Source organism: Carassius gibelio, chromosome B20 (assembly GCF_023724105.1).
Source record: "Carassius gibelio isolate Cgi1373 ecotype wild population from Czech Republic chromosome B20, carGib1.2-hapl.c, whole genome shotgun sequence".
Lineage (NCBI taxonomy): Eukaryota > Metazoa > Chordata > Actinopteri > Cypriniformes > Cyprinidae > Carassius > Carassius gibelio.
The window spans coordinates 9,163,461-9,190,689 of NC_068415.1; the positions used below are offsets into that span (position 1 = coordinate 9,163,461).

Here is a 27,229-nt window from a genome sequence, read left to right on the forward strand (position 1 = left end):
AAGTAAAATGTGGCCTGAAATTTTTTTTTAATTTTATTATTGTTTGTTTGTGATTCACCAACAATGTTCTCAATGCCCGTTTTCTCATTAAAAAGATACAGTGTATGATGTGAAATGTTTTATTAATGTTGTAGAAGTCAGGTAAAATATTGAAGCAAGAGTAAAGTGGAATAGAAAATCAGATAAAGGAAGATCAATATAATCCTTTGACATGCTCTTTATAAATATTAGAGATTTAAAATTTAAAAACCCAAAAATAACTGGTCAAATACTTCATCACTGTCAACACAGAATGATTTATCAAATACTAAGCCCGTAATGTCTCAAAGCCACAGTGCAATCCACAAAAAACATTAACAAAACTGGACCAACCCTTTTCTTTCATGAAACTTGAAACTCATGAAACTCTTGTTTTTATCCACAAGTTGTCATAGAAACAAACTTCATAAAATAACAGGGAAATTCATCAATGAAAACAGCCAAGAAGCTCTAAAATACATATCCACTTGGGCAAAATCAAAACTGTAGTTTGGTTTCATGAATATGTGGAATCAGAGAGTTAGCCGTCGGTCTGAGCTGACAGCGCTGCTCTGAGGGGCGGACGAGTATGTAGGCACGCTGTATTTCGTGAGCACTTCTTTAAACTGTGCCAGGGTGGCATCAGTCCGAACGCCTGTTGGGTCAAAGTGTGTGCGGCTCACTCTGAACCCGGCCTCCGTTAGATACTGCAGGAACTTATTCAGTCTGAAAGAAGAACGGAGAGTGGTGTCAGCATTCTGCTTGCATTATGACACTTATATTATTATACATGACGTGCTGACTAACTTGGGCATGTTCATGCCGCGGATGCTGTGCCGGTGGATGCTATAGTAGAACGCTGGATGCTCTAAAGATGTATCAGCTTTGATTTTCTTCAGCACATTCCCAGATTCCTCCCCTGTGTTCTTTCTTTTCCCTGAATACAAAAAGTAAAAGAAGATGCACCATACTTTTTATACAATCGATCCATTTAAACTTATTTCCCTATAAACCCCATAGGCATAGGCACTCATAGGCAATCATGTTTGAGCTTAGATTTACCATGTTTGATGAGCTCTATTTGGCCCAAGCCTTTATGGGGCCTCAAGCTATATTTGCTATAAGCTTTATTTGGGGGCCCCTCTAATACAACTGATTATTGTCAATGCTTGATTATCTGTGCACTATAAATCTATCACACCCATTATCAATTTGATTTGCTGTAGTGGTGTTGCTTGCGTCATACCAATGTCTTCCTGGCATGTTTTTACCCTTCTATGATTTTTTTATTGTAACAGTAGCAAACCCTCAAGAGTAGTCAGGTGTTAATTGGCGCATTTTAACATTCGAGTACGTAAGTGGTATACTTAAAGTGGTGTACAGAAAAGTAGCTAAATATACCAGCAGACAATGCATTTACAGAACAGTGTTATTTAAACAACATGCATTATTAAACACAGCAGCTAGCCATCTGTACACTTAAAACAACAGCTCTTAATCTATAACTAGCTAGTTGAGGCATAATCATATTGGAATATGGCAAAGACTCCGAAGGTACGCTAATGTAAATAATGTTTTGCTGTTATTATCAGTACCAAGTTTATGAAACAGAAGCCTTTTTTATTACAAAAATATATACCCTGGTAAGTTTTACAGACATATACAGAAGTAAAATGTTATATTATATTCTTTATATATATATATATATATATATATATATATATATATATATATATATATATATATATAATTTTCACCCTTTCACACAGCATGCTTTGGCTAGCGCTGAGCAACATAAAGTTTATTTTAGGTTTCAGAAATGTAAATAGATATTTTAATTAAGTACTAGCAAAAAAACGACTTTTATAGTTTGTTAAATACATTTTGAGGCTTTGAAATTTTGTTGTAATGGACTTAATGTTTCAAAGATAAGCATAAAGCTTATGGGTTTGGAACGACATGAGGGTGAGTAAAATATGACAGATTTAATCTGGGATAGACAGGAACTATTAAATCTAGAAGAGTAGGGAGGAGAACAGCAGATAAAACATACTGATAAAGCAACAAATACCTGACTGGTCAGAAGTATCTGCCTCTTCAACCTTCTGTAAAGTTTTTATGACCACACCACACTCCACTAAAAACAAAGATGCATCAAAATTAATTCAAAAATTCAAGTCAATGCCCCATTGCTCAAAAAGCCGATTCAGTGTCTCCAGTTGTACTGAATCACAAATGAGCATTACTAAATAAGTGACAGCCAGAACATGCACACCCAATCACACCTTGGTTGGAGAGGGCAGAGTATCCTGGGACAGGGAAAGGCTTGAGAGTGGTGCAGTCAGCTTCACAGATGAGAGTCTTCACCAGAGGCTGGATGTCTTCCATATTGTGCTGCACTGCCGCCACCAACATCCGCCTCAGAAATCCAGTGTTGAACAATGGACCAGCCCTGATGTTTGAAACAACAAAGACAGAGGAAAAAATAAGAGCATTTAAGAGTGAATTATGCATCATCAAGTGTTTTTACGTACAAATGACATCAGCTCACCAAAGTGGTCCAAGCTCTACTGCAGTTTTTCCTGGCATACTCCCATGACACTGGCAAGGCAGCTGTCTGTACAGGTTTTCTGTCAATACCATTAGTAGAAATGTGATTATTTATGCTTCGACTACTTCTACCTGCATTATGAATTTGGGAACTTCACATTTGATCAGTTCAAGCATTCCTTGGGAATCAAACCCATGACCTTGCCATTACTGTTTGGGCTACAGGAAGGCTTTCAGGATGCTGCTATTTGCTTTTCTAAATGCCTTGTCACCTTCCACCATGCTTCCTGGTTTGAGGAACACCCTTTCTTCACACCACTGGCAGTGCAACAGCTGCCGCAGTTTCTTAGCAGACGCATCTGCCTGGGTGGGCCCTCTGAGAACTCGCACCACCACGAGGACAAAGTGCTCAAGAGCCACGGCCAATAGCACCTCGATCCCTTTGTTGCAGCGTGCGGCCGCCCTGCAAGTACATGCATTAACAACACACTTTGCAAACTGTCAAATACATGTATATACATGTGTGTTTGGTAAGTCATTTGAGGAAGTGCCCACCTGGCCACAGATGCCAATACCATACGTGCAGCGAGTTCCCTGTAATACTCGGTTCGGACGATCTGGCAGCCATAATGTCGAAGCGTCACATTCAGGGATTTGGAGTAAAGCGAACCCGTGTCGGTTGACGTCACCGAGACTATGCCCAAGTTTCGAACGTTGCGAAAAGCTGCGTCCAGATAGTTCACAGCCGTTCCAAATGGGTCGAGGTGTCTGATTTGAACACAAGAATGTGGTGAGATTTGATATTTGCAATAAATAACCATAGCTACAATGTTTTTAGTCATTATTTTTCAGTCTCACATGTAGTCAAAGGGTCTCAGGTGCATGATGACATTGGCGTCCATCTTCACCACCTCTACCGAAGCAATGGGAGCGTCTGCGTCTCCCGCTCCGTCTAGCTGCCGGCCCGTACGATTCCCCTCTACTCGGATGTGGTTCAAATGACAATTCTCCTTGATCATCTTAACGCACGCTTCATTTATGTCATTTATAGTAACCTTTACAGAGTTACGCAGATGCTTTGCCCACTGCAAACCCATGATGCCTACAAAAGGGATCAATATGTTAGGCAAATATGCTTTGTTATAATTCAATTTCTATTAAACAACTTAAAGCAAAACCTCAGCAATGATATCATCATCATGAGCTATTAGCTTGTCTTTATGTCCAGTAGATTTCCTACCAGTGGCTCCAAAGGCATCGAGACATTCAAGTGGATTCCTCTCCTCAGCAAGAACCGCGAGAGAGCAGAACACCAGCTGCCTACAACAGAGATAGACACTTAATTATAGGTTTTTTTAACAGGATGTACATGACCCATATATTTGAATTATTTTCCAATTCTCAAACCTGTTTGTCTTCATCTTGCGGCTGAAGTAGGTGTCCGTCTTCTGGGGAGTGGTGTGGTTGGGCAGGAGCTGGACATTGGTGCCCAACTCTTTCATGATCTCATAGGCCTGTCCACCCGGGACTGAAGAAGACGTTGAAAATCAAAATGGAAAAATTATTTCTAGTTATTGCAGCTAAATGCATATGTGACCACGGACCATAATACCAGTCTTAAGTAGCTGGGGTTTATTTTTAGCAACAGCCAAAATAAATAAATAAATGTATAGGTCAAAATTATTGATTTTTCTTTTATGCCAAAAATCATTAGGATATTAAGTAAAAATCATGTTCCATGAAGATATTTTGTCAATGTCCTACTGTAAATATATCAAAACTTAATTTTTGATTAGTAATATGCATTGCTAAGAACTTCATAGGTGGTTTTCTTAGTATTACATTTTATTCGCACCCTCATATTGTAACGAATAAAAGTGTTCTTTTGTCACAGATTCTTCCTGTGAGACTTTAAACAGCAAACCAAAGGCCTAATCATGAACAACCACAAGTCAATCTTCTACAATGTGTTACTCCCAAAGACATGAGTGCCTTAGGATTTAGGTTAGCTTTGAATATTCTCACCCTACCTGAATACACAGGGTTTAAATTGCAAGAAAAAAAAGACATGCATCAAAAAAACCTTCCAACATCTAAAGTAAATTATTCCACGTGAACAAGCTGGCATCTAGTTCAGGCGGTTCTCTTTTAATGGCAACTGTCTCACTCGTCAGCACAAATGCACAATTATCTTTCATGTCAGTAAAGCACATCAAATGAGGAAGCACCTTCACTCTAAAAGATGTTACTCTACAAAGTAAAGGCTCACCAGGGTCTTCAAAGGGGACATCCGAGCTGCCTGAATAGCTGGCTTCTGTCTCACCCTTGTTGATGTGGCGTTTGAGATGACTGATCATGTCTGTCTTGCGAGCAATAGTGACAGAGCAAACCACACAGTGGTAGTGAGCCACCAGTCTGCCTTGAGTCTGGAGATGAGATAAAAATCTACATTAATAGATGCATTCCAGATGATCTATTTCCTGATTAATATATACAAGAAGAAATATGTCATAACCCTGACCTCACCTGGTCAGAGCCTAGACTGGACTTGAGTTGTCGGCAAGGTAGATGACAGATGCACATCCTTTGGCCTGTAAAAGGAGAAATTTTCACAATGTATTAGATGATACCTGAGGCAACGGCTTACAAATGCTTGTTGGAAAAGACAGTTATAGAGGTACAAAAGGACTAAAGACTATTAACCTTCAAATTCCACATAAACTTTCCAGTGCAGGTTCTGCAGATGCCGTCTGAGCTTATGACTGTAACAGGCCTTGAATTTCTCTTCTGGACACAATGGACAAGACTTCCTTCCAGCTGTTGAAATCGGTGAACATATTTGTCTTCTGGCGGCTTTAATAAACACATAGAATAAAAAGATACTCTGGTTTCTGTACCTCCATTTAAATCCACGAGCGCTTCGAGCCCTTCCAGTGTAGTTTGGATAGACACGTGTCTCTCTGAAATCGAGATGGACAGTTTCAATGATTTAACCATGCCGAGGGACATTATGCCTGGAGAGTGTAATAAGTTTCATATGGAGTCAGTACAGTTGAATATTACCTGACACAACAGTGGAGGATGTTTGTCCATTTTTGTCCTCTGTTTTCACTGGATTTGTTGAGGCTTCATGAATAGGCTTTTGCTCACACGCCTCAGAATCTGCAGGCATTTTACTAGTATCACTCTCAGTATCTGTTGAGGCACACAGAAATTCACATTTCAGAACAAATAATTGTTGAGACAATCCAGTTTTCATTTTGCATTAAAAATATTTAAATATATTTTTAATGATGTCCCAAGGTTTTCTTTATTTTTATTTAAAACAAACAGATCCCAACTTCTCTCTTTCTGATTTATGAACCCCACATAAAAATTGCCTTGGTATCTTTTTTCGTTTGTTTTTGTAATTAGTCAGAATTTCAATGTTAAAATAAGAAACCCCATCTTAAAAATGTAACATATTAAAAACTGGGATATTTTAAACGTGGAGTGAAATAATAATTTTAGCATTTATCCTGTGAACAATGTGGAATGGTTAGATTTGGTCACATATAAATATATTACAGCAAATCTAAATAATTATTACATAAAATGTTATAAGGTACAAAGCCATATTTGTTAGATAAAAAAAATCAAAATGATTACATAAGTCGATTGTTTTTTAATTCTCATTTTATGACTAAATATGTCATAATTTCGACTTTTTAAGAAAAGGGATAACTTCCGACATTTTATTCTTTGGGCTTTTAAAAAAAAAGTGATGTATGCTGGATCTTAGCACGCCGATCCATCTGCAGACAATGTAGTGAAAGAAAAAGAAGAAAAAAAAACCTATGAAAAATCAACTACTATACTGGAGCGCCCTCGTATGTTAGCCAAAGCACGGTTCCATAGGAGTAAACAATCCCGCTTTTCGAGGCTGATGTTTCCAAGCAGAACGGCCCTAGTGCGGAGCTCCGCGACAAGACCATTGCTACATTCAAAACATTGTTATTTACCGCTTATTGTTCATCTCAGAAAATGCATCGATTGATTTAGTGTTTTTAATCTATCTACATGTCAGTTCTTTGTCGATATGCGCTGAGATACAGACATGTTTTGAACATTTACATTATTTACACCTAGGTCCTGTGGCGGAGCTCCGTGAGGAGGCCTATATTTACTTCAGCAGTTTTTAAGTTGTATTAAGAATAAATTGCATAAAAATACAAAATTTCTAAATGCGGAGTGTTATTTAAGGAACCTACAAAACACGTTGGAATCATTTTATTATTATCAATTCGAATTATTTTGCCTTTTGTATTGGCGTCCTCCTGGTGAAGATGTTCAGCGTCCTTCTCCTTGAGCTCCGCCATTTTCCCAAACTAGAGTACGTAGAATCCGTACGCATTGAGCGTTGTGCGCGCGCACCCAATCGTTTTCTCTCAAACTACGCAAACTAAAAAGAGAGCGGAAGTGAATTCAACCAGCCGAGTGCAATGCAATCTGAGAAGTGAACAGCTCTCATTGCTTCACAATTTTCTACTCTTTGTTATTTAGGGTCGTATTTAACAACATTTCACTTGCTTGTGGTAGGTAAATCTCCTTTACACTGAAGAAGTAGAAAATAAAAACGTGTCGCCTTGAATTCCCTCAGTTTCTCTCACTATGTTATGGTTTGTAATTTGTAAATAATTAGGATGGTTAGGACAAATGTTGTGTTGTAAATATTCACTTTACATTATTGTGTGACCTAAGTTGTCACATATTCATAGGTGCCAACACATTCACTGACGAGATGTAATTGTTGTGTTTCAGTTCAGTTGGTTTACACTTGCGTTATCTGTTCCTCAAGGGTGAACTGGATTTCAGTCTGGGATTTGCTGATATGCAACTCTTGGGAGAAAAGCTTTTTTCCTTGTACTTAGTTCTTACTTGAGGGCACTCTAAGGTATTACATTTTTGTATTAAAAGTACTATGTAAATAAAGTTTGTATGTCAATTCTAAAATCCAAAGGACTCATTATCTTTCTATATTTTTTCTTATTAGTTTCTGTTTTGAAACAAAGTTTATAATAATAAAAAAATTACTCAACTGTCACCTTTTAAATTACTGCATTTTATGTTCTTATTTGTATTAGCATTAAATTATTAACATTAATTCTTGTTTGTATGTAAATCACATTGGATTAAAGCATTTGGTAAAAATAATAAATAAAAATGTTTTCTGGTCATAGGAAAATGACACAAAGATATTCAGCAGCCCAAAAAGAAAACACAAACATTATCTTCGGCATGTAAGATGGGTCTTGGGGCGCAAAATATTTATTAATTATAATATATAATTAGAATCTACATTGTCATCTTTACTGTGTCTGTGAATTTTTTTTTATTTACTTAAAAAAATATTCTCAATAATCTCTGTGAGCTCTTACTTGAATCAGTTTTCTTTATAAAGGCTGTTTTGTTTCTTATTTAATCTGTGTATCATATTTCATGTCAAATTCACTAATTATCAATAAAAACAATTAGAATAATAAGACACTATAGGGTTGTTACCAATCATATGAAATCAGTAATAACAAAATCCATCTTCCCACTTCTGAGTAAACACAGTAGCTGCATCTGAAATGGCATTTAGATATATTTACACAGAAGCTCAGAAGTATCATGAATCATCCATCATCCATTTTATTTGAAAAAAAATTATCAGAATAATATTTTAAATCAGATTTTCTGAATATACGATTAGGAAATGCTGGAAAAATGTAAAGATACCTAAATATTAAACTAAACCACCAGTAGGTGGCGGCAAGTGACTGTCTTAATGAGTGAAGCATACACTCATTCATTCAACCCACTAACTGAACAAGTGATTTGAACCACTGACTCACTAGATTCGTTCAAAAACGCTGAATCATTCTGCGACAAACCAATGTAAGTTAGTCTGTTGCTCGCGTGCAAGTTCTGCAGTATATTTGTTTGGAACTCAAAAACTATGATGTCTAAAATGTAAGTCACTTTATATTAACAGTTGTTTATTGAATTGTTTCATAAAAATCAAAGTTACATTTTCAACCGAGCTTATATTTGTGCTGCCGTTTAACTATCATATGTTAAAATTCAAAAACAATATTTTGACGCTACCGTAGTATATTTATAATATTTGACCGCAGTTGTGTGCTGTTGCCCTCATTTGTTTTAATTTCTCTCACAGACAGTTTGCAAGAGCCTCAACTGGTGCGACCTTGTTATCCTAATTATATTATGCACTATCAAACCCTGTTATTAAATGAGAACTATTTTTACCAAAGTATTTTATTATTATTTATTTATTTTTGTTGCTGAAGTTTTAATCAGCCTACTTGTCAGGTTGGGCAAGAAAAGCTCTTTCACTTGCCTCTTCAAAATTATGAAACCTTTAACTGAATTGATTTCTTATTACCAGAATACAATAAAAGTTGTTGATAATGAGTAATGAGTTTAAATAATGATTACTTAGTTATAGAAATCTATAATTTAAATCTGAATTTAGCAAATACAGTACTTCACATGCAATGGCAAACAAGCACACTTCCAAGTGCACCTGATAGTAAGTAGATGTTCTTAATACAAGTTCATCAGATACATGTCTTGCTTACAGGTGTTAGGCTATACCATCAGCATTTATTACAGAAGGTCACAAGTTACCTTGATGTGGTTAGAGCCTACTACCGTTCAGCATTATGCATCATAATGCAATGTAATAATAGTGCAACGCACAAGTTAAAATTATCAGCATTAATGTCAATAAAACATAGAAGAAAAAAGTAAACATAGAAAGTAAATCATATTGCATTTTTATATTTCCCCAATCAAACCACTGACCTCTTTTTCTAATGATTTTTGCAGTTCTGACAAAGATAGAAATAAAGAGAGGAGGGCCACTGACTCCACATCAACAAGAGGATTTGAAGGAGGATTCAAGAAAGCAAAAGTCAGAGACAGCAAGAGCAGGGAAGAAAGATCCAAAGAAAGCCAAACAACAGAGAATTCCCGGCCAGTTTTCAAGTCACCTGTCACACATGAGAAAGAGCAAGGGAAGCATAAAAAAACAAGTCCCCATATCTCAGGGAGAGGCTCCATAAGGCATGCTGCTACAAACCAGCCTTCTTCAAAAGAGTTGGAGAAAAAGAGACAGGAGCTGGTATCGAGGAGATCCAAAGCAGAGTATCCCAGACGGACAAAGGATGACTGTTCCCCTGAGAAACCAAAAGAAAAAAGGAGGAAGCTCATGAAAAGGCCGTTGCCACCAGAGCTTCATCCTGAACCCAAACGAAGAGACATCAAAAACATGACTAATGCAGAATCTCATTCTGAAGTTCAAAAGGAAACGAGCAAGACGTTGGTGGTGAGGAGGTCCAAGAAGATTGACCCTAATGTTGGTGCACAGAGTTCTCCAGGCAACTCCAAAGAAACTCTGCCAGTAGTGAAACATGTAGGATCTAAACTGAAATTACCAGAAGAAATTTCACCCAAGAAGCTAGAGCATGTACAGTTGGGTAATGTCCCTGGTGTAATCTTAGGAGAAAAAAGGCCATCCCTTGTTGGTCCCACAGCAAATGTCAGTTTCAAGATCCCAAAGAAGGTCACTTCTGTTATAGCTTGGACAAACACGGATGTGTATAATGTAAATTCTTCAAATAACAGGACTCAAAGTACTGCTCAGCCTTCTTTTTCTGATTCTACTTCATCTAAACACGGATTTCTCATCTCACAGCAGCAAGAACAGAGGCTTCAAGAGGTTTTTTAAACCCTCTTCTCTTAGCTTGTCACATCTTTCGTCTATATCTCACAGCAGACCAGTCCAGCAGACACACACTGACAAAACAAGAGAGGTCACAACACAGAGCAATACTTCCTGCAAGGTGTAAGTGTTTTGCATTCGGACTAACTTCATCTGAATCATTGGTACAAGCTGTTGTGCAGTAACCAGACTAAAATCATTCTGTTGTGCTTGTCTTTATAGTCACGGTGAAATCCTCTACACACATACAAATGCATAGAAATATCAAGGTTTACATATTTTAAACAAGTTTTCGCTCACTTCTCTTCAAAGCATCTCTATCATTAGTAACGTCCCATCTAGACTGAATCATAAGACATAAAACTAGTTGTAGCATACACTTGTTCCATTTCCCTCTATGGCTGCACAGTATATTTCAACATTTCAGATTGCAACATGAGAAATATTTCCATAATCTTTAAAAACTTACATAAGCACTCTTTTGAAGTAAAACATTTAATTCTCCATGAAAAATTTCCACCAGAGTTTTGTGGCAGAATGCAGTCAGATCTGTATGAGCCACATCTCTAACACAGTGGCTATAAGGCTATTTGGGTACCAGTTAACATTATCCAATAGTCCTCAAAGTATTGAAGACAACAAAAAAGAGAATTTAGTCAATTTAAGATTGTACTTAAGAGGAAAGGAGAGTGAATTTGAACATTATTAATGAAACTGAATTGTAACATATCTCTAACATACCTACCGTATGTATGATTTCAGGCAACTCTCCAGGAGGCTGTAGAGACGCTTGACTGCGACCACGAGGTAAACAACGTGTCTGTCATTTTAGAGGGAAATCTTGTGGATTTGTAAGATTCTCATTCTGTTTCTTTCATTGTTTAGATGGAGTTGGTGGAGGAGCTTCATCTCACATGCTCTGAGAGGCGACTGGAGGTGAGCTTGATAGAGAACTGCGGCGAGCTCACCTGCATGGACGTTGACCTTACTTGTGGGCCAGTCAATGCAGCAGGCATCTTAAGCTGTTGGTGAGTGATTCTTATCCTGGGATGAATTTTATTTGTGTTTGTGATGTGCCTGTACTGTGTATCAATTTTTTGAAGAAATGTAAAAAGATGCAAAATTTGTGCAGGGGCGTTTCCATTTGAATAAAAAACCCTCATTGGTCCATAATTACTAATTTTATTTAAAATTCATGCAAATTTATTGCATAATAATTTTTTTTTTATTAATAATTAATGTGATTCCAAAGTAGTGTTAAAAAGTGTTTTATAGCTGTGTCATAAAATTGCATTGTGATACTAAAAACCACTTTGTCATAGTCATCTACATCAAAAATTCTAAAATTCAAGCTCTAGTATAGTGCAAGGAATTATAGGCAATATTAGATCTAAAATTCCACTGGAAAAATTATGCCACCCAGACACCTTTGACATAGTTGCATTACTCCTAATCTACAAAAGTACTGTGCATAATATGGATTATATGAGTTCATCTTTTGTCTCTTGGCTCTTCTCTCGTTCAGGTGGCGTGAGTGCGTTCTGCAGTACCAGGCTCTGTACCCAGAGGGAGCACTAGTTCTTTACACGTGAGTACAAACTCTCATACCTCTGTTTCACCTCTAGGCATCTCTGCACGTCATTAAGGACATTCTCATCTGCCTTGTCATTTGAAATAGCTAATGAAATGCGAGGTGGCCATGTGTTTGCTTTATGAATGAAGATGATCTGATTTAATGATTATATTTCAGCCATTAGTGTCACCCTGAAGAATGTTGATATTGAATGTAGAGGACATGACTTCTTTCTGCTAAAATGTGTCTTCTCACTCTCTCTGGTTTCTTTTTGTAGCGATGATAAGAACTTGTGCAGCAAGGCTCTGCTCAGTGGGGTGAAGGCCTTAAGTAAGGCAGACTTGGTAAAAGAAGTGGAGGGAACCAGATGCACAATTCTAAATTACATTCATGCTCAACCTGCTGTGCCTCCTCCAGCAGAACTCATAGTGAAAGGTCAGTTACTGTCACAGTTTTTTTTTTTTTATTCTTTAGCTCCAAAGGTCTTTATGTAAAGTCATTTTGTTGCCACCTCCCTGTGTGAACAAGCAGAGGAGAAAGGATCACAAAAGAATAAACGCAGTGATGAAGCAGAGGAACGACTGTAGAGTGAGTGTGTTTCTTTGCTGGAGTCCTGCCTCCAGGGGGCGCTGTCAGAGGTGCTGGTGGAAGAAATGAAGGCGACTTATGGAGAACTGTGGACTGAGGTACCACTGAACACAATGACCTATACATTTTTAATGAAGTTTATATTAAGAGCTGCTCCTCATTTATCTTTAAAAACATACAAACTCAAAACTTTTAAACAATAGCGTATATTCTAAAATGTTTTTCTTATTCATAATTAATCATGCATTGGTGATTGGTGACCTTTGTCAAATTAATTATTGTGTTTCTAAAAAGTTGAGTCTGAAAATCTCTAAACTGTAATTTTGTTATTAAAGTAATTCTATTCTATTCTGTTCTATTCTGTTTGTTTCCTTATAACCTTTATCTAAGAAAGGACAAAAATGAATAGCTTTAGGGACTACTTTACCTGCTCCCCCTGCTGGCTGTTTGTATGTCCTTCAGATGCTCATTATGTCATTAAAGGGATAGCCCATAGATGAGCATCCTCTCATCATTTACTTTCAAGTTGTTCTAACTGTATATAAGTTTCTTTCTTCTGCTGAATACAAAAAAAGGTATTTCGAAGAATGTGGGTAACTGAACCGTTGTTGGTCACCAGCGAGAGGGAAAAAAGAGGACAGAATTCTGGGGTAAATTATTACTTTAAATGGTTCCCACTAAACACCAAGGTAATTGGTGTTTGTTTGTGTGGATGCACATCTCTAAGTTTGTGGTTTTTGGTCCATGCTCATACACACACTGTTCTCATGTTGTGTGTGGAGTTATGAGTTTGACCTCATTCTGCCAATCACTGCAGCAGGAGTATGACACTGTGCCTTTCTTCTCTGCTGCCTTTGGCTATGAGCCCAGCCCAACAGAGGAGAGGAAGGGAGTTTGTGCAGGAGTGGAGGGGTGGAAAAGTACCAGAGCCCTCCTGTTCTCGCCTAAATGTGATTTACTGCACTTTATGGAGTTGAGGGAGTGCCCTTCACTCATTTTGTGTGTTGTTTTGTGTGAGTGGGTTAGTGGTATGTGTCCATGAGGCTATGACCTTTTATAAACAGGTCTCTCGCCCGCTTAGAGCTGTGAACTCATTTGTAAACATTTGTTTTTAACCCACTTCTGTCTTTATTAAGCTTCTCTCCTCTCTTCCTTTCTTTAGCAGTGTCCAAAGGCTATTAGGGCCTCATGACTTAGGAGATCATAAAAAGATAAACAGACAGAATGGACAGAATACATTATTACACAGCCGAATTATGTCTGAACTGTATTGCAGATAGTCATGTGTTAAAAATGTATCAATCTATCGATCTGTTATATTATGCTGTGTTGTGTCTGTCCGTAGACCGGTCCATAGAGCACAGATCTGCTCTCAGTGCTGTGAGATTGGCTGCAGAGCTGCTGTCGGCACTATCTGGCAGATCTCAGTACAATGGTCATGTAGCACAAGCTCTCTCTACACTTCATATGCTAAAGGAAAGACTACAGGTCAGTCTCATTATAATATAACTGGATAATTGTTTCATTCTAATTACTAATGAAGTGTGTGTGTGTGTGTGTGTGTGTGTGTGTGTGTGTATGTGTGTGTGTGTGTGTGTGTGTGCGGCAGTCTCCGAAAGCACCAGCAGAGGGTGATGACACTGATAATGAGGACTCTGATGGCAGAGATAGAGGAGGATGTAGCTCTGCTTCCTCAGACATCACATCAGAATGTTTGGGCGCTATATGAGAGCATCTGGAACAATGTGTGTCAGATTAGGTGAGAGAGTCAATGAGAAAGACAGAAGTGTATTTATTTCTCAACATACACCTCTAAAATTAGGGCTCGGTAAGTTTCACAAAATACAAAATATTTATTTATTCAAATGCTGTACTTTTTAACTTTCTATAAAATAAAAAAATAAAAAAAAGTTTTTTAATAATGGTTTACACAAAAATAGAACACAGCACAAATGCTTTCAACATTAAAGGGGTCATATGATGCAATTTTTTCAAAAGTTTTCCTTTCTCTTTGGAGTGTTACAAGCTGTTTGTGAGTCAATGAGATCCCTAAAGTTGCAAAGATTAAAGTCTCAAACCCAAAGACATATTCTTAATAAAAGTTGAGACTCGTCCACACCCTCCTAAAACTCCTCGTTTAAACGCCCCCACATGTCTATGTCTAAATGTGGAAAGATTTGCATAACAGTGACCAAATGTTCAAGCAAAGAAAGAACTTGTAACTTTGATTTGAACCGGCGCAATATTGTGGAGACATTATTTCATTGTGAAAGTGAAAATACTTAGTTTGAAATCAGTGGTTAAGTTGTATTTTCAAAACTGTTCCAGAACGGTTCAACCCAAATACACAGATGTGTGCAGCGCATTTTATGGAAGACTGTTTCCTGATCCTGAAAGAGAAGACTACAATGTCGGCTGTTTTGACACACAGTCTGTAAGTACGTTTACATATTTAAAGGATAAAAAGACAGTATAAGTCATTATAATCCATTAATATGTCCCCACTGGATGCAACAAATGGCTCGTTTGTAATGGGTTTTATTGTTTTTGTCTTGTCGCACCAGTGTTTTGAATGAGACATGCATCACAGTATGGCAGGGGCGTAATGTTGCCATCACAAGCTTGAGGTATTCAGCCAATCACAACACACTGGATAGCTGGCCAATCAGCACACACATTGATTTTCAGAACAATGAGCTTTATTAAAAAAGTGATGTGTTTCAGAAAGGCGAGGCACAGAGGAGAAACAATGTACAGTATCTGGAAAGTATCTTTTTTTTTTTTTTTTTTTTACCTTGAACCGCATAAACACGTCAATACTCCAAATACACAAAATAATGTTTTTTTAGCAACCTCATATGACCCCTTTAATAAAAATATTATTGTGTGCCAAATCAGCATATCAGAATGATTTCTGTTGCATCATGTAACACTCAAGACTGGAGTAATGGCTGCTGAAAATTCAACTTTTAAAAAAAACTTTTTTCTTTTAAATTGTAATAAAAATTCACAATATTACTTTTTACTGTATTTTTGAAACTGATTTCTCTTTAAAAATGTTAAAAAAAAAATTTTTTTGTTTTGTTTCATAAACCCCCTCTGCTAAAATATTAACTTTTTAAGAACGAGTAAAAATGCTGATCAGGTCTTACACTGTATACTAAGACAGCAAACAAAACAGAAACTTCACTCCATTACAGTGTTGTTTTAATGTTGGTTTCCGTTTGTTTCTATCTTCAGTTCAGCTTTGTTCTCAGCACTCCACTCCACTCCAGGAGCCACTGAGCCCAGCCAGCGATCTACCTCACCCCCACCTCAGGAAGCCCTCTCCTGCCTACAAAGGCTCCACTGCACTGAAACAGCTACTGGAGGCTCTTCAGAGGTACACACACACACACATACACTCTGCAGTTCTGCAGTCCTGGAAGCATCTATTACCATTTCAATCGTGTGCCTCCAAACAGAATTTACTCAGTGTGTGTCCTTAGTCACCTGAGCATGTAGAGGACAGAGGTAGGTGTGTGTTGCACATGGTGAGGGTGAGGGGGGGCAGTCTTTATCCTCATAATTGTCAGTACATACTCATTTTCAAATCCTTCCCCTGATCCTGTGTGAGTGTATCTGTGTGACTCACTTCCGTTGCTCAGCATTCCTGCCGCATTAGCTGCTCAGAGCAGTAGAAAGAGAGATTTTACTATGACATGGAAATGTTTCCTCTAAATTAAGATCTCTATCTGCATCTTGCGAACAGAAACCGTGGAGCATGTCATAGCTGTAGTTAACGCTATTTATGTAGCAGTGTAATAGTAGTCAGAAGTTGCCTCACTGGCATATTAAACTTCCTTCTTGTGTCATTCACAGCCTCGTAATAAATATATAAATCACTAATAAATAATAAGAACTCTTATATGATAGCTTATATCAAGATCTCAATTTTGGATTGTCAGCTCAGTTCTGGTTGTCTGACAAGTTAATAAGGTCATGAAGTGATTCATTGTTTTTGCACAATAATTATGTCTCAGAGCATTAATGCTACACTATGAGGTTTTTGTTCAACAAAGAGAGAGAGGAGATGAAGCGTACACTTGATGCAAATGAATGATTTATCATGTGAAACTTGTTGCGTTGTCCGTCTAATTGATTATATGCTCCTTTATTCTCACACAAGATGTCACACTCGTGCATCAGTGCATAAAAATTGATTTGCACACAAACTTGTTTTATTCCTTTTATTCTAGTCTTTGACATAAATTATGACTGAATCTGGTTATATTGTTTGCATTTGGAGGAAGATGCAAAAGAAAAGAAATTCCAAACTGAAGTGTGTGTTAATGAATAAAGCCAGAGTCGAGTTTGATTTTGTCGCTTTGTTTTTTTTTTGTTCTCTGTCTGAGTCACCATCAGATATAAGCATATGGCTTTCCGCTATATGAGTCACCTCTCTGACAGTGATGTCACCATTTACCCATCAGCCCTATATGATTTTACACTCATGCATTTCAGTGTTGTGCATTTGAGTTTCCCCTTCCAGTGTAGTGTTTTTGAGAAAGCAGGATGCTAAGGTTTGAAGGGAGATTAGGCGCTGTCTCCATGGTTACAGCTATACTCATTTTTACGTGCAGAAAGCAGACAGATGAGTCATCAAAGCTAACACACGCACACAAATGCACAGCGCTATTCTTTTCCGTCCTCCTGCACCCTGAATGAGGAAGAGCATGCATAATTCAAGCTTTCTTGCTGAAATAGCTTTTTCTTTCTGCTCCCTGCTTTGTCTTTGCTCCTTGAATTTATCCACATTTCTTTCTCTCCTCCTCCTCATCCCCTCTCCCTTCCTTTGGAGTCCTCCCAGTCTCTCCCATCTCTTCTCTTTTTCTGTCTTTCAGCTTTCTCTGGATCTGTTGAAGGTTATTCAGAGAAATATCTCGGTGTAATGTGTTTGTATGATTGTATTTTCTGTCAGCAGGTCTGCAGGGTAGCATGTAAGCACCACGCGTTTATTTTAATGGCCATGTTAACAGGTTGCAGTATTCGCAATGCACATGGAGGCAGCACAATGCTGCGTAACAGAAGCAACACTGCAGGGAGAGTTTTGGCACTGAGCCTGTTTATACTACGTGACACTCTTGACTCGGTGGAAATTACATTGAAATTGCAGTCTAAGCAAACATACTGTAGTTTGCATTAAGCAATATAAAATAATGTAGTGACCTACTTGGAAATAAAAAAGAAAAAGTTCTGTTTGGCATGATGCAGTGAAAGGAAGACAAATAGCTCTTCCCGTTCACTAAATGATTGTATTTTATTTTATTTTATTACACATAATGCTGAAAGGAAATGAGGTTTGACTTCATGCAGTATTTTATATATTGAATATTTTGAATATTCTTTTTAATTTTTTATATTCACCACTGTTCAAATGATTGGTGTCATTTTTTTTTTTTTTTTAATAAATACTTTTACTCAGCAAGGATGCATTAAATTGGTCAAAGATATTTACAGTGTTACAAAAGTTTTCTATTTCAAATAAATGCGGTTTGGAATTTCTTTATTTATTATATTAATCAGCAAAACTGTTTTCAACTGTAATAATGATAAGAAATGTTTTTTTGAGCACCTAAGCAGCATATTAGAATGATTTTGTGACACTGACAACTGGAATGATGGTTTCTGAAAAATCAGCTTTGCCATCACAGGACTAAATTACATTTTAAAATATATTAATTTTAAATATATTTTACTGTATTTTTAATTAAGTAAATACAGTCATGTTGAGCACGAGAACCTTTTTTTTTTTTTTTTTTTTAACATAAAAATAATCTTACAAAAGCCTCATTTATGTACTACATGTACAGTATATCCACAACTTTGTCACACGGCTTTGTTACAGAGAAGAAACACCTCCTGCTATTGCAGTAATGCTGTTTCCTTGTCGCTGGATGTTTGAAACAGGTTTCAGTCTTGACATGTTTGAACATGTTAGTAACGTGTCCTAAACTCTTAGACACTCTGTCTATTATTAGAGTGTTTAAGGCTGTCCAAACGTCCCTCTGTTCTAACATCACACTGATTGTTAATGAGTAAATTCAGTGACTACTAATTTATGAATTTATGCACTTTTCACAGGGTAAGTCTCCCTGGGGCAACATTTACTCAAGGGTACAGAAGTGATAGTTCAAGGATCAGCTCAGACCACTAGAAAACACTACCCTGCAAATGATTGTCTGATACTTTTCACTGATTCATCTGATACATTTATTCATTGTAATCTTAAGCTGCCTCTAATATTAAACATAAAAGCATGCTCTGGTTCACTGATGCATTTTCAAGGGGTCATATGATGTTTTTAAAAAGAACATTATTTTGTGTATTTAGTGTAATGAAATGTGTTTATATGGTTTAATGTAAAACAAAACACATTATTTTCCATGTAATGTACGTGCCCTGCCTTCTGAGACGCTTAGATTTTTACAAGGATTGTCGTTCTGAAAAGCGAGGTGTTTTCTGATTGGCCAGCTATCCAGTGCGTTGGGATTGGCCAAATGTTTCAACTGTCTGACAGAAAAGTTACGCCCCTCAACATATACTGTTATGGCGTGTCCCGGTCAGAACACCAGCATGACAGGACAAAACCAATAGAACCCATTACAAACGAGGCAGTTGTTGCATCCAGTGGGAACATAATTACTGATTATAATGACTTGTACAGTCTTCTTACGTGTTGCGTTGCATATCCGCCGCGTAACCATAAAACCATGTCTGCATTTGTGATCGGAGAAATGACACACAACAAGTGCTACTCTACACTGCTCAAAACTCACGTTTGAAGCGCCAGACTGTCCTTGCAAAGAGTGAGGAATGACCAGCGGCTCGAGTGAGCGGCAGCCGGCGGCTAGAGCGAGTGACTTGAATAAAGAATATCTCTTTGGATTTGAGACTTTAGTCTTTGCAACTTTACAGATCTTCTTTATGAACCAAGAGCTTGTAACACTCCAAAGAGAAAGAAAAAATTAAAATCGCATCATATGAACCCTTTAAAATCACTCGCAGGATTCTTATTGGTATATCAGGCAATAACCACAAATATACACATTTAATTTTCTAGTAACCGCACGGGAGGAATTAACATGTTTATAAGTGATAGTAAAATTAAAGGTTGATAAAGATTTCCCCTCGCACAGGCTGTTATCAGCGGAAAGCAGTGTTCAAGATGCACAGTCACTTCTCTCCTTCATTCAGACCAGTGAGCTAAGGAAAAAAGTCCACTAAAGATAATTTCCACCTTTTGACTAGTCATGCCCATGGTTAACAAAAGGTTGAGAAATTAGTGAAAGAAAACAATGTTAAGTTTTTTATATTACGTAATATTATAATGTAACTATATAATGTATTTATTTATTAAATTACATATAAATTAAATTACATATAAATTACCATTCAAAATTTTGAAGTCAGATAAAATAAAAAAAAGTAGTATGCCCAGCAATATGACACTTTAAAAAAAACGAATTTTGTATAAATATAGTTAATTAATAGTTAATTATTAATTTGATTTCAAAACTCAGTTTTTAGCAGCCATTACTAAGGTTTTCAGTGTCACATGATTTTTCAGAAATTATTCTAATATGCTGATGTGCTGTTCAAGTAACTAAAGTAGTACTAAAGTCATTTTGTATCATAATACATTATGTATTATATTGTAACATATTCATTATGTCTTTACTGTAACGTTTGATCGATTGAATATATATTTGATGAATAAAAGTATTAATTTCCAAAAAAAAAATTAAAAAAAAACTTACTAGCCCAACATTTTTTAACTTATTAATAAAATTTTTTGGGATGTTTTGATATATCACCACTAAGATCAACTGTACATTCAGCATAAATCTAATGCAGTGATTATGCAGTATGTGTGTGTTGGGCTGTATGTTGTATTTACATTAACAGATGTGCTTTCTGCTTTCAGATTGCTGCTATGGAGCCACGTTTCACTGCCAGGGACCTGTTTGATTGCTCATCTCAGCAGGAATACCGGTTAGTTGAGTGATGAGATAGATAAGACTCATTAGCTTATCTGCAAGTCATACTCGCAGCTTTTACTGCTTGTATTAACCCGGCTACGTGCATAATGCAATTGTACTTTCAGCAGATAGGCATTTCAGTTGAAGCACAGCATGCTGTTCTCAGGTCAGTGCTAGCTTCAGCAGGCCTCAGCAGGTCTGTCTCAGAGGACCAGTTTCTGCTTTAAGAGCGTCATTGCATCATAATCCTAACCAAACCTCAGAAGACAGTTCTGGGAATCCTAGACATTATGCCTAGAATGGTTGAATGGAAAAGTGAATCTTAATCTGTTCATTGTGTACATATATTTAAATCCAATTTTGTGATCTGTTCAAAAAGTTTAGGGGCAATAAGCTTCTACACTAATTAAACTTGAGATTTATGTTCCGCATAATCTACAGTATGTCACTGAATGTTAATATCAGGCAGACTGGAGAAGCAAGCAAGCTTTATGTGTACTGAGTTGAGATCCTTATGATGAATAGATCAAATGCTTTGACATTGCACTGAATGCTGTATTATAGCTCTCACTAATATGGCACCTGTGTAATAACAGGTTATGCTGAAAACGCTCCTCTTGTGTGCTCTAAATCACACTTCAACACTGAGGAAGGCATCGATGATACACAGAGTGCATTTAATGATACATCACCTCTTTCCCCTGAGTCGTTAGCCAGTATACACATTTCTTGTTAAGATATTTCACAATTTATTCCCAGCAGTGTTCAAAGGTGTTTGTGAAACTAGAACATAAGCATGTTTTATCTTGTCTCAGAGATTTCCATATCACCAGTGTTTTTGATGATGGTGCCCCAGGCTAATGAGGAATTCTACAACTGAATGATAATTATTCAGTATCTAAAGACTCTAATGTGATTGCACTTGTAAATATTCCATTTTAAATTAGAATGTGGTTTGATATCATTTTACTCTAGAAGAGGCTAATTAAGCAGGAGGAACTTAGGACCTCAGGCTATTTGATGGCAGTTTTTCTTGATATAACATGCAAATTCCTGATTACACCACAGTTTCTTTTTAAATGAATTGTTCCCATGAATTTTGGCATAAGGAACCTGACAGTTAGAAAATAAAAAGTTAAAGAAATACACTGTAATACTGTATTAATGTGTCACAAGCATATCCGTGTTGTATTGTGGTTAAAAAAAGCAGTTGTCATTGCAATGTAATATAATCATTTTAATTTAAAAAGCAACTTTTAGCTGCTCAAAGTTGCTTTAAAGTGCAACTATTATAATAGATCATTAGTTTATGAGCCTTCAAATGGAAATATTTAACAATCTTCAATGTAAATGTTTAAGCTTTTGTAGTATTTATATCTCTTAGGATTTTAGCTATAGCTGTATTTCAGTGTTATAATGAAATAAAAATAATCAATCATATGTAAATTGTATCCCTATACTAGATGCACAAATTTCAAAATTCTGAATTCAGTGTGTTGTATTTTGCAGATTGTATGTAGGAAAAAGCTTTGCTCAAGGCCTGATTTAGTTACTGAAATTATTTGTGGTGTGTACTAATGTAACTAACCTAGTGACCAACTACAGTGGAAGCATGTCTTATGAATATGTGTGTTAGGTTCATTTACTCCAGAGCAAAGTTTTCATGCCTCAGACACTTCATTTAATGATTAATATTCACAAAGTGTAATTTTTTACACTGGGCCATGTTAAAACTTAGCTTTTTTGTTTTTGAGCCGTTAAATTGGGATGCTTTTACAAAGTGTCATGTTTGCACCGTCACTTCCAGTCTCTGATTATTTATTAAGCAGGATTGCTGTTTCCAAACTTTGACTCTGCATGTGTTTGTCAAGGCTCTGTGAGTCTGTGTCTTCGGGGGCGAAGAACTAGTTCATTGATTAACCTTTTCAGTCAAGTGTAGCTACACGATCACACACACATTTGTGGAGCCGTTGACAGCTGATCTTTAGCAGCTCACTTACCTCAGCTCGGTCAATGAGCCGCGACACACAAGAACTCTGTGATCTTATTTCACGTACTAATCCACATGTGTCAAATGCATACTTTAATGGACCCAATCAGAACTGCCAGGTATTGTAGGCTAATTCACAAAGACGCAGTGATCAGGTCATGTAGCCAAACTGCAGTGTCAGGACCCCCACAAATGCACATGAAACATACATTACCAGTTGTGTAAATGTGACCTGTTATATATGGTTACAGTGTGTTTGCATTGGCTTTCTGAACATTTCATAACTTTGTAAGACTTTAGAAATCAGTTGGGCCGCCATCTATGTAATATTGATCTGCGGACTAAAGATTGCTTAAGGTTATCTCTTATGCTATTCTGTAGCTAAAAGCACCAGAATATGTTTTGTTATTCATTGATGTTCATGAACATTTCATCTCTAGGTGCTAAATCTCACAACAGGGATTGATATCTAAGCAACCAGACCCAGCGCTGACTGTCAGCTGGTGACGGCTGAGACGCTGCTGCAGCTTTTGTCTGATGTTCAGTGTTGCGTGTTTGTTTTCGAAGCGAGTACCGTCACTGCGGTGTTATGTTCTGTTTTGTTGTTGATTTGTTAAGGATTGGCTTCATAAAGCATTCATTCTGCTGTCTGCTGGCTTTCTCGCTGCTGAAGGGAAGCTGCCCACATGTTGTACGGTTGCCATGGCAGCATTGCTGTGAAGCGGATAATTGCAAGGCTGAAGGAAGGGCGTCCTTTATGTGTTCACCACAAACCACATCCCATCATTTTTAGTGCACAATTTGTGTTTTTGTTTTGGAGGAAACAGGGATATATCCTTTAAATAGATACAATATTTTTACTATTGCTCAAAGTAGTAAAGTTTTTTTTTTTTTTAAGAGATTACTATTTTATTACGATTACTAATTATTACTATTACATTCAGCAAGGATGCATTAAATTGATCAAAAATGACTGTTAAATTATTTTATATTGGGAAAAAAAACCTTCTGAGGTAACCCCTCTGTGATTTTGAACTTTCTATGCATCACAGAATAGAAAAATAGAAAAACAATTTTACTTTATTATTATTATAAAGTAAATGCAGCATTGATCAACATGAGACTTCTGTCCAAAACATTACAAAGTCTAGTCTAACTAGACTTCTGAACAGTATAGTTTATAGTGGTTATAGGTATTAGAGATACACTGATGATAATTTAAATTGTATGGCCAATATTGTAACTCTATGTTCTAAATAAATAATAAAACATTAAAACTAAAATAAATCATTATGAATGCTATGTCACATCGTAATGTACATTATTGTACATGTAAAATATTCTTTAAAAAAATATATAGATTACATTTGACATTCAACATACATAATTTATTTTCAGACAGAACTGTAAATGTTTTGAAATGAGCAAAGACAACATTCCAGTCCAGATCAGGTCTTTATTTCCACCATACCAAACCAGCTCAGTGAGGGTTTGTGCTGGAGAAAAAAGTTTTTTTTTATCTTTATTTGGTAGTTATGTAACATCCATTGGGGAACATGATGTGAACAAAATAGCAACAAGCAGCAACAGGTTGCAAGAAAGAGAGGGAGGAGAGATAAAGTAACACAATAATGGCCTTCATTCAAGTCAGTTGTGAAGCACTGTTCGAGGGAGAGAAAGAGCGGCCTGTGTGACTGCGACTCAAGAGATTTCTGCATTTGTTTAAATGCCTTTCCTTTCCCATGAACACTAGAATTAAACATGAGAAACAATTTTGTTGTAGTCGGTAAAGCATTTTCTATAGATATAATTTAAATGATTTATATAATTTATATAGACATAAACATCACCCTATCTTAGAGTGTTATTGTCTTGGATTAAAGGGTCCATGAATTGCTTTTTTTTTTCTTTTTTTTGAGGTGCATTTACAGTTTTCTGTAGTTTTTTAACATCCAAATCTGTCATAATTTAGAAATAAAAGACCATTGTCTAGATTTTAGCCCTCTGATCTAAACACTTTAATTGTAGTTAACTGTATAACAGTAAAACACTGCAGCATTCATTATTATAGTAAAAAAAAAATTAACTATAAATATTTGAAGTGTCCTCTGCAAAGTAATTTCGTCAGCCACCTTCTCTTGACCTCTTTCACTTCCTGCGTACGAGACATCCACTTCCTGTTTGGAACCACAGGCAGTGTAGCGGAAGTTATCCTGTGTGAAGTGAAACAGCAGGGACAATCAGGGCCACTCACAACTGTTTAGGTAGATCAGATCTTCAGCACTTGATCTGTTCCTTCTTCCTATCTGCTTCTATTTCTATTAAACAGAGAAGAACAATAAAGAGTTTTCCAACTTAAATTTATATTTCGCCAAAAATGAAAACTACCATCATTTACACATCATCTTGTTTTGAAATTTGTATGCTCTTATTTTTCCTTAAAAATAATTGAATAATAATAATAATGATAAAAATATATAAAATAATTAACTTTTTGTGTAGAAAAAATAAAGAATGTAACGAAAAGTCACAATTGCCTTTAATGTTTTATTTTGACAGAAATAAGCTTCCATATAAACATGGTAAACAAGTCTTATATATATCTATATGTGTGTGTGTGTGTGTGTGTGTGTGTCTCTGCAGGGAGAAACTGTGTGTGGGTGGTGCGCAGCTGTCGGAGCTGTGTGGGAATCTAGATCACTGTGCTGCTGCTGCTCTGAGCTCTTGGTCCTGATTTACAACCTTTCCATGTTTGGACCCAGGCAACTGTCTACTTACTATCTGACCAGACTCCTAGTTTGACCTGGGTTTGATATCATAGTCATAATCTGCTGGAACCAAAGGCGCACCAACCTACTGAGCCTCTGTCCTTGTACCAGCCTGCAGCAGAGTCTCTGTGTCAGTCACATGACTCTGACTTATTATGCAAAAGCATCAAGGGCTATTAGTCTATTTAACAGAAGTATGCCCTAGTTCTTATGTTGTAGTTCTAAACTTTGATATGTTTCTTAATTGTGTTATTTTTTTTGGATTATTTATTCACCTTACTTTATAAGTAATGCCCCCCTTTTCGGAAAAAATACACTGTTTGAGTGATGATTAAAATATTGTTATAGGTTTGGTGGTGGTTTTGGTGTTTTATACTGAAGAATGCAGAATTACATTTCTGCTGTACCACTTGAAATCCTCCTAATGTCCAGGAGCTGTTGTGGTAACAGGTTATTATGTGTTCAGAAACAGAAGTGTAACTTCATGACACTGTCTCACACTACAGTCAGTGCTGCGAGTCTCAGTCTCAGTAAGTAGTGAGTGCGACAGTGAGTCATGTGCTAAAAGCCCATTTTTCATGGGTGCCAGTCTAGCTGCTCAAATCCACTCATTTGTTCTGTGATTCTAAGAAGGTACACTAAGTTAATTATAACACCTACACTGTTAGGTCTGATAAGCTGCTGTGATTTCTTATTCTAAGTAATGTCACTGCATATGAAATACCAGCACCAACATGATCCTCAGTCATTTATGACAGATGTTTTTTCTTCTTTGATTTCATGTGGAATGGTCTCTGCATAAATATTGTTTACATTTTATTAAAGTTTGAATAGTTCAAAAATAATTTATATTTTACTTTACATCTATTTGCATTTTGATATAAAATTTGCTCATCAATTAATGTTATTTTATTAAAAAATTTTGTCACATAAAACCTGGGTTTATGGTTTGTTAGGCAGCACTGTGACATCACAAAATGAGAGGCATTATGGGATTATGGGAACCGTGGTGATGTCCCTCTTGAGATTACTCGGATTCTCAGTGACGTTAGCGAGGTAAATGCTGTGCCTGTTCATGGGTCATTGAGGTCAAAAGACATGATTACAGTATTTAAATTAATTTGCGGTATTTTTAATTCTTTAATGGTAGGCACTTGTAGATGGACAAGGAAAATCATATATTATTAAAAAAAAATTTAAAGTATTTTTTCCATGTCAGCATGAGCCACGAGTTTACCGACAGCAGCTGAGAAGCGAGCGGAACATTTGTGTCGCGCGGAGAACTGTTTTTAAAACCACAAGCTGACAGACAAATCCTATTTGTGTCATACAAGGTACATATAAGGTCTGAGTTCCTCATAGACTAAAAAAAAGGTATAAACTTCAGAAGAAAGTAATGTACTGAAGTGAGTTTGTAAATAACCTTACGTTTGCCACTCCAGTAATAACAAACTGTGTGAACGTAACCGTAATCGAAAGCGTTCCTCAGCCGTATGAACGTTAGGGGGAATTCTCACAGAATGGTTTTTCGTTTAAAAGTGAAATAAAAAAACACTCTGCAAGACCTAGAGACGTATTTTTAATAGTCAAAATTATTATTGTAACTTTAGCGCTGCGTTTTTAAGAAGCACCAAATGCAGGAGGTCAAAAGGTCTAGTTTAGGCATGTTATATATATAGAGAGAGAAAGAGAAAGAGAGAGAGAGAACAGCAATGGAAAACCAGCTGTAGAATGCAAAAACTCCCATTTACAGTGTAGTTCTTTTGGTATATATTTAATGTATGCTATGAGTACCTAGTCTTTATCAGTCCTCTTTATCTCAAGTACCAGAAGGTCGTTGTAGGAATTTCATGACCATGGCCTAAGTCCAAGGGGTATTCCGTGCCAGAAAATTCCTATAATCCCTCCCGAAGACCTTGTGTCTGTGTGGTTTTGGCCTACTTCCTGCCAGCA

The 27,229-nt window shown here is 36.7% G+C and overlaps 1 protein-coding gene and 1 pseudogene across 1 annotated transcript; one reads left to right on the top strand and one right to left on the bottom strand.

Annotated features, from left to right (window-relative positions):
- Window positions 1-103: 103 nt before the first annotated feature.
- Window positions 104-7,017, bottom strand: trmt1l (tRNA methyltransferase 1-like). The gene is made up of 16 exons (XM_052587069.1): window positions 6,866-7,017; window positions 5,632-5,763; window positions 5,466-5,528; window positions 5,272-5,385; window positions 5,095-5,159; window positions 4,838-4,994; window positions 3,976-4,096; window positions 3,809-3,888; window positions 3,427-3,670; window positions 3,124-3,336; window positions 2,841-3,031; window positions 2,570-2,648; window positions 2,304-2,470; window positions 2,090-2,155; window positions 826-955; window positions 104-744 (listed from the first exon to the last, which is right to left on the bottom strand). Exons 1-16 carry the CDS (start codon window positions 6,924-6,926, stop codon window positions 552-554), a joined length of 2,076 nt encoding a protein of 691 aa, XP_052443029.1. The 5' UTR covers window positions 6,927-7,017; the 3' UTR covers window positions 104-551.
- Window positions 7,018-9,244: 2,227 nt separating this feature from the next.
- LOC127983510 (uncharacterized) lies at window positions 9,245-25,242 on the top strand (annotated as a pseudogene).
- The last annotated feature ends 1,987 nt before the right edge of the window (window positions 25,243-27,229 follow it).